Source organism: Tupaia chinensis, unplaced genomic scaffold (assembly GCF_000334495.1).
Source record: "Tupaia chinensis unplaced genomic scaffold, TupChi_1.0 Scaffold000046_3, whole genome shotgun sequence".
Classification (NCBI taxonomy): domain Eukaryota; kingdom Metazoa; phylum Chordata; class Mammalia; order Scandentia; family Tupaiidae; genus Tupaia; species Tupaia belangeri.
The window spans coordinates 5,686,384-5,695,142 of NW_006159504.1; the positions used below are offsets into that span (position 1 = coordinate 5,686,384).

The 8,759-nt window shown below is 45.9% G+C and overlaps 1 protein-coding gene across 1 annotated transcript in view; it reads right to left on the bottom strand.

The window, feature by feature from the left end:
• Positions 1-5,150: 5,150 nt before the first annotated feature.
• MRPL15 (mitochondrial ribosomal protein L15) overlaps positions 5,151-8,759 on the bottom strand; it is a 16,060-nt gene continuing 12,451 nt past the window's right edge. The window contains exon 5 of the mRNA XM_006140882.3: positions 5,151-6,204. Coding sequence (XP_006140944.1) covers positions 5,867-6,204 — 338 coding nt within the window. The 3' untranslated portion in view covers positions 5,151-5,866. The remainder of the gene's footprint in view (positions 6,205-8,759) is intronic.

Here is an 8,759-nt window from a genome sequence, read left to right on the forward strand (position 1 = left end):
TGGCCATCTCCCTGGAGAGTGATTTATCACTTTGTCTCTGTGTCTCTCTTTCAGGTGACTGTGCACCCTATAGCAAAACAAAGATTTTTTTTGAAAAATCTCTTAGGATGCATTAACCAAGTCGTTTTGCGAATGGACACAAACAAGCTGTGTATCCTGCAAACCGCTGAAGCCACATACCAAGAGACTAGGACCGAGACTACAGCCTTCTTTACTTACATTTCTGAGCACTGAGAACTCTTAAGAGACAGCTGCCGGCTGCCAGGGCGTGCTCCTCCACCACCTTTGCAAAGGCTCAGGGGAGACTGCGTGCCAGCGCCTGAGAGCCCAGCACCTGTTCACACTCAAAACCGAGTCTCCAGGCTACCCAGCGGCTTAGGGATCACCTTTATTAAACAGAAGGGTTTTGGGAAACGTGCCTGTTTGGGCTAAGAATTATCTGCAGGAGTCTAATAGCAACACCGGATACAGCTGTGTGTGACTAAGCCGCGCGCGCTGAATCAGTACCCTCCGAGCATTATGTGCCCCGACATCTGTTTCCTGTTTTCATTCTTCTCTTTATCATTCTCTCCTGACTTCCTCCCACCTGTAGGCCACCTAAGACAACCACAATTAAGCAAGTCTTGTGTCTGGCTGTTTCTTTCCGCCCGCAACGTCGGGTGGCTTAGTCACTCCATGTGGAGGAGTGGGAGAGGGGAACCCAAGGGCCCTCCAAAGCCCATCGAGGCTGCACGGCTGTCCATGCAGTCACCTGTAGGTGACCCACTTCCTCCCGTCTCCCATTGAAAACTTTTCCTGGTGAGGCAGTACCAGCCCTCCGCCAAGTGCGATTGCGAACTGAATCACAGAAGGGAAACCGCAGGCTGCACAAATAAGGCAGTTACTCGGCCACTGCAGAGCCAGCTCCCGCACACAGGACATGCCTTCCACACTTCCTGCCCGGACCCCGAACACAGTGGGTTTAAATGCAAGGGAGCTCGTTTCTTATTTAATTGTCAAAGGGTGTACACGCTAGACAGAGGAAGACAGAGAAAGAGAGGGAGAGGGAGAAAGCACCCGCAGTGGGGAATGGGCCCGCCCCAGGGCCTTCTCTTCCATTCCTCCATCCCGCTGGGATCTGGGCATGCACACCCAACCGCCCCAGGGCCTTCTCTTCCATTCCTCCATTCCGCTGGGATTTGGGCATGCACACACATGCCTCCAGCTTGTTTCTCAAGCTACCGAGCTGTGACCCGAACCGGGGTCGGCCATGTGGGATCAACTCCCTTAAGCATGAGGCTACAGTCCAGGCCAACCCTTAAGAAAGTCCATTTCTATGCAAATATTAGGTTGTCGGAGAGTCATGACAAAATCTTTCTGTTTTTCTATGCAAAAATACATCATGACTTTCCGGACTAACCAATAGTTGAGGTCAAAGTTTCCCCAGCCCAAGGATAAAGGTAAATGCCAATATCACGCAGGTATTACAAACCGAGAGACTTTAGGGGTCACTGACACAACTCTCGGACTTTACGGCTTGTCCTGTTTTACAGTTAAGAAAGGTTAAGTGACTTGTCTAGTGAATTCCATTGCAACGTGGTTTTAGAATAAGAGCAAAGTCTAAACATCCCAACAGAAAGAATTCAGGGAAGAAAAGGTCTCTTTAGAATATATTACTAGGTTGTCAGGAAAGTGATGAATTTTTGCATAGAAAAATACAGAAAATGTCACGACTTTTTTGATAACCCAATACATGTCATAAGCGGGTTCATAATTTATCTCCTTTAGATAAAACAAACTAAACTAACAGTGAGTTAGTGGGAAGTAAACCTGACCGCTGGGATGTAGGTTGGGGACACCAAGGAAGAGTTAGTGGGAAGTAAACCTGACCGCTGGGAAGTAGGTTAGGGGGACACCAAGGAGAGAACATGTATTTTTGCTTTTTGCTTTTTACTCTTCAGTATTACATAATTTTTCAAACATGATTTACTTTTATAACAATAGAAATTTGAGGAAGGGGATTTTCTCAGCAGTGATTAAAAAGAATTCCACTCCTGACTCTCTATGGCTCAATGTAAGGGTTACTGAAAACACATTCCTAGAACCGGTAGGTGGTGTCAAGGGGGCTGGATTCCACATGGTAGAGTGTACAGTTCAAGTCCTTGACCCAACAGCTGGAAAAACATGCCGGGGACGTACGTGCACGCCCAAAATTCAGAATGGAGAAATGGAGAAGGGACTGTGGCAGGCCCGTCTCCCTCGGAGATGCTCACTTCCTGTCTCTGTCCTTGGCATTCTTCTTCGCGACCTTGTTGGTCTGCTATCACCTCTCTTCCTCCATACGTCATATTCAAGTATAACTTTTTGGAGCCAGCAGGTAGTGTGGTGGTTAAGGTGCTGGATTCGTACATGGTCAACTGCAATTCAAGGCCTGGACCTGGTAGCTCGCTCTCTCTCTCTCTGGTAAGCATACATGCCCTATAGCAAAATTTAAATAATAATAAAATTAAATAAACCCTTTAATTAAAAAAATTAAAAACATTTTAAAAAGAAAAACAAAACAAATATAACTTTTCAAATATCCAACATCAAAAGTGAAAGATGGCCGGGACCAGCAGTTGGCATAATGGCTGTCTCTGAATTCCCATGTAGTCGACCACAGTTCGAGTCCTGGACCCGGTGGCTTAAACTCACGCCGGGCGGGCACATGTGCGTGCGTGCCCAAGATCCCAAGGAGAATGCAGAAGGGATTGCGGTGTGGCTATCCCCCCCAGGGGGTGATTTCTCGTTTTCTGTCTCTCTGTCTCTCTCTGGTGAGTGCACATGCCCTATAGCAAAAACCTCTCAAAAAAAAAAAAAAGTGAAAGATAGCTTCACTGTCAAATGTTTAGAAAGAGCAGACACAGAAAAATGTAATGCCTCCCTGAGATCATTTCCAATGCTTTGATATCATTCTCCTTCAAAAATATTTTACACACCAAGACTGATGAATTAACCATCACCCACCTTGCTGGACCCAACTCCCAGAAGACATATAAATTAACAAGTTCTGCACTTTTCCCGTTTACCTGATGTAAGTCAGCCAACTGCAAAGTTCGGGCTTGGTCAATACCAAAACTGGTTGTCGTTAACTCCCTTGCTGGCTGTCCTCCATCCCCTTAACCCACAGTGGCATCGTGGTAACAGAATTTTTCAGCTAAGGACTCAGGATCCTTTCAGCACAGGACTGTATTCAAGACCTGGAAAATGGGGACCCGCCTGTCTGTGAGGCAACATTAGGGATATTCCTTAGGAAAATCTGACTTCTCCCTATTTGGGTCACGAACATGAGTGTGTCACTCCAGGAAAAGGCTTCGCTCTGAAGCTCTGTGGAGCACAGCTAGCAACTAGCCCTGGACTGATCCCAGTGCTGTGAGAGAAAAACCACCTCACTCAAGCACTGAGATCTGGGGTTTGGGGTTTCTATCAGTGGAGTCAAAACTAATCCTAACACACCAACTCTGTTTGCTGGAGTCTCTAAAACTAAACTTTTTCCTTTAGGTTTCTGCCATAGGGTGCACATGCACTAGCCAGAGAGTGCCAGAGAGGAGGTGAGAAACCCACCCCTAGCCCCGGGGTGGGGAGGCACACTGCAACCCCTTCTCCTCCATTCTCCTCTTGGGATTTTGGGGACACATGCTGAGCACGTGATTTTCAAGCCACCTGGTCTAGGACTCTGACCATGGTGGGCCATGTGGGAGTCCAGAACTTAACCACCACGCCACCTGCTGGCTCCAAATAAAAATGTCCTAAGGTGGTGAATTCCCACTTTTTCTGTGTCTCTGTCTCTCCCATGAGCGCACATATAGCAAAAATCTCTCTAAAAGTAGAAAAGTTGTGCCCACCCTCTGAAACCATAGGCCATCACAGAAGATGGTTCTTTTCTTAACTTTTTTTACCTTTTTATTATAGGGCGCGTGCACCCACTAGAGAGAGAGAGACAGAGAGACAGAAAGCGAGAAATCACCCCCCAGGGGGGATGGCCATGCTGCAATCCCTTCTCCTCCATTCTCCTCTCAGGATCTTGGGCACGCACGCACATGCACCCGTCGTGAGTTTGAGCCACCAGGTCTGGGACTCGAACTGCAATCAACTACATGGGAGTCCAGAGACATAGCCATTACGCTATGCTGGTCCCCAGAAGATGGTTCTAAGCATGGTTCTCGTGATTCTAGTTCTAAGGAATGGTATATACGGTCAAACTATACAAGCCTGAATAAAACTGACACGTAGCTCAGCATATTAATTACCATATAAGTAAAACTCAGGTGGGCAGTATCTGAGGTAGAAGAGTTAACAAAACAAAATGCTGCATTGTTTAGGATTTTTTAATTTTTTATTTTAAGAAAATAACCAAGAACCATTGTATATCTACTGTGGAAGAATTATCATGAATTATTTGAGATCAATCTTTTTGTTAACTTGCCAGAGGGCGCACGTGTTCATCAGAAAGAGACGGAGAGAAAGAAAAAGCACCCCTCCATGGAGCATGGACACAGAGCAAGCCCTTCTCCACTGCTCCCTCCTTTGGGATTTTGGCCATGCATGCACACATAAATGCACACGCACCTGGCACGTACTTGGCATCTTCCTCAAGCCACCAGTCCAGGACTCAAACCACACAGTTGGTCACGTGGAACCCAGCCACCTCAACCATGTCACCCACTCGTGGGCTCTAAGACCAACCTTCAATCACTCCCAGTAAATTAAGCTCTCATGTCATTGGACACAACCTATCTTTGAAAAGTTAAATATGTCTCCTCACTGCTAAGTCTTTTATATTCACTGAGTGTGATATTCACATTGCCAAGACCAGTGGACAGCCCAGTAATGGTACACTGCTGGACTCCCACACAGCTGACTGCAGTTCGAGTCCCAGACCTGGCAGCTTAAAACTCATGCCAGGGTGGGTGTGCATGCTTGCTCAAAAATCCCAAGAGGAGAATGGAGGAGAAAGGGCTGCAGCATGACCATTCCCCCTGGGGGTGATTTCTCTCTTTCTGTCTCTCTGGTAAAGGCACATGCCCTACAGCAAAAATCTCTAAAAAACAAAAAAAAAATTCACATTACTAATTGATGTTATGGCTTATATAATCTTATTTCAAAGTCATTTGAACTAACTGAATGACAAAGATCTCCAATGTCTATGAGCAAAGTAAAATTATATCAAGGAGAATATTTATGTACCTCAAAAAAAACCTGCAGTGGCTTGATCATGACTGTCTACTCTTATCAGAGTGGAGAAAATAAATCCAGCTGACATTTTTGTTCCTCTAAACTTCAATGATGCTAGCTAACACACCACATAGAAGCTGTTCACCTGCCTTAAGCCTTAAGCCCACATCCTTGCTCTCATTCTTCCCAAATTGAGCTTAGCATCGGAACACTGGGTCACAAGGGCTTCTCTGAGGCTCCTGACCGAGAGAGGTCACCAGCTCACCAGCTCACAAGTCGCTGAGCAGGCCTGGAGTCAGTCCCACCAGCTCACCAGCTCTTACGGCTGAGCAGGCCTGGAGTCAGTCCCACCAGCTTGCACTGGCCTTCTGGTTGGCAGCAGGACAGGACATGGGCTGAGTGACAAGACCAGGAAGGACAGACTAGAAGTACCCTAATATAGTTACAGCTGTCCTTCCACGGCTCACTGGGACACTTGCATCTTTGAGATGGAACCCACAGACCCATTTTCTCTCTGCAGTCCTTGCTTCTTACAGTTTTAATTTGACATAAACATGACAAAGAGATACAAATACACCAAAAACTAACATCGCCATCGTTAGGAAAGTGCAATGAGAAATGTGTTTCAGTCCCTTTTCTGGTACTTTGAAACTCCGCTTTCTTGCAAGAGAATTCATGAGCTATAGTACTTAAGGAGATTCTCATCAGTAGGTTTGAGGATTTTCTTATCTGTCATATTCACCACCCATCCTGGAGCAAGACCAAAGAAAATCTGCCTTGGATCCTTCCGAGTACTGAGCATCTTGAAGAGTTCATCCTTAGTGATATCTGGCAAAATGTAACCGTACTTCCTGGCGAGCTCCAGTCTAGCTTCAGGAAATTTGGCAGGATCCGCCAGGTAGCCACGATTCTTAGCATCGGTGTAGTATGGTACCAGTGCTTCAGGCGGAAGCATCCGCTTGGGGATGGGCTGTCCACGCAGGAAGAATGGAACAGGCTTGCATAGAATTTCTAAAACAAAAAAGTGAAAATTAAATAAAAACAGATGTGAATACCAGCTCTATTCATAACAACAATTTACGCATTTTAATTAGTAATTTTTTTTTAGAGGTTTTTGCTATAGGGTGCGTGTGCTCGCCAGAGAGACAGAAAGTAAGAAATCACCCCCAGTGGGGATGGCCACGCCACAATCCCTTTTCCTCCATTCTCCTCAGGATCTTGGGCACACACGCACATACGCCCGGCGTGAGTTTAAGCCACCGGGTCCAGGATTCAAACTGCAGTCAACTACATAAGAGTCCAGCAACATAGCCATTACACCAACTTCTGGTCCCGTTAATTATTAATTTTCAAGTATGAGTGAAATGAGAACTTAAGTCCAAGAACTTTTTTTTTTGAGAGAGATTTTTGCTATAGGGCATGTGAGCACGCCAGAGAAACAGAGACACAGACAGCAAGAAATCTCCCACTTCCCCTCCCTGCTCCCATGGGGATGGCCATGCCACAATCCCTTCTCCTCCATCTCTTCTTAGGATTTTGGGCATGCACACAAGTGCACTTGGCATAAATTTCAAACTGCCAAGTCCAGGACTCAAAGTGCAGTTGATCATGTGAGAGTCTGACACCTTAACCACACACCACCTGCTACCCTAGTCCAAGAAATTTTAATTAAGTAGGCTTGTCTTAAATAAGGAGATAGAAACACCTCTTTTTTTTTTTTTTTTTTTTTTTTTAGGTTTTTGTTAGTTTTTTTTAGGCCATGTGTGCTCACCAGAGGAGAGAGACAGAGAGATTCAGAGAGAGAAAATGAGAAATCACCCCCCAGGGGGCATGGACACCAGCAATCCCTTCTCCTCTGGAGATTCTGGGCACGCTCACATGCCTGGAGTGATTTTCAAGCCACTGGGTCTGAGACTCAAACCATAGTCAGCAATGTGAGGGTCCAGCACCTTAACCATCAGGCCACCTGCTGGCCCCCTGCCTCCTTTTCAACAGTGTCCATATCCAAGACCAAAATTACTCGCAAGCTACCTATAATCAGTGGATTTCTAAACATAGATAACACTATATTTAAGCCCTATCTTTAAAAACACAAAATAAACATTTTTATGAAATACTGTCTATGGGGTGTCAGAACAGGCCAAACCATCCATCAGAAACCCTAAAACAAAACCGAGGTGTCCAAAATGCAAACAAATATATTATCACCGGTCTTACACCTTAAGCTCGCTCTTACTCCTGCTCTTACTATTCTTCCCAACTTGAGGGTTAGCATCTCAACACTGGGTCGCCAGGGCTTCCCCAGGCCCCTAAGAGACCGCCGGCTCACCAGCACCGGTACCAGCAGCTCACCAGTACCGGCAGCTCACCAGCACCCGCACCCGCACCAGCTCCAGCTCTGAACTCGGCCGAGCAGGCGGAGGGTCAGTCCCACTCAGTGTGCACATGCCTCCTGATCTGCAGCAGGACCAAGACACGGGCTGAACGACAAGGTCACAAAGACAGGCTAGAAGTACCCTCAACTAGTTACGACCTTCCTTCCCCATCCCCCAGCACATCCGCATCTTTGAGACAAGATCCCACAGACTCATTTTCTCTATGCGGTCCTTGCTTCTTGCAGTTTTAATTTTAGATAAACATGAAAAAGATATGAACACACCAAAAACTAACATCGCCATCTGGAGAATTAAGAAATTAAGAAATTAATTACAAACTAAGAAAACGCAATGAGAAATGCAGGCCAAACCACAAATGCGAAGCCCTAAGACAGAAAGCTGAGGTATCCAAACGGCAAGCCAAAGATCCATGAAGAGTTTTAAATCTTCATACGGGAGTCGGGTGGCGGTACAGTGGTAATGCAAGTGGACTCACATGGTACAGGTCCTGGGTTCACATCCCGGGACCTCTCTGAGCATGCTGGGTACACACACATACTAACATACAATCCTACATGTCTCCTATGACAGCAATTCAACACTGGGGGCTCTTGACTCATCAAGAAGTTTTCTTCAAAACACACATAAAAAGTGGGACCAGCAGTTAAAGTAATGGCTATGTCACTAGACACCCATGTAGTCACTGTGGTTCGAGTCCCGGACCCGGTGGCTTAAACTAACACCAGGCATGTGTATGTGCATGGCCAAGATTCCAAGAGGAGAAGGGATTGCAGCATGGCCATCCTCCTGGGGGGTGATTTCTCGCTTTCTGTCTCTCTGTCTGTCTCTGTCTGTCTGGCGAGTGCACGCGCCCTATGGCAAAAACCTCTCCAAAAAAGAAAAGAAAATTAAAAACACACATTAAAAAAGAGGTTTATAAAACACTTTAGAGGAGCTATCATCTATAAAAAAATTTTTAAGACAACTACACATGGGCCAGCAGGAGGCATGGGGGTTAAGGAGCTGAACTATGGCATGGCCAACTACAGTTCAAGTCCTGGACCTGGCAGCTTGCTTTGTCACATTCCCTCTCTCTCTCTCTCTCTGTCTCTCCCTGGTGAGCAGACATGTCCTATAACAAATTAAAAAATAATAATGATAAATAAAATTAAGTAATTCTTTAAAATAAAG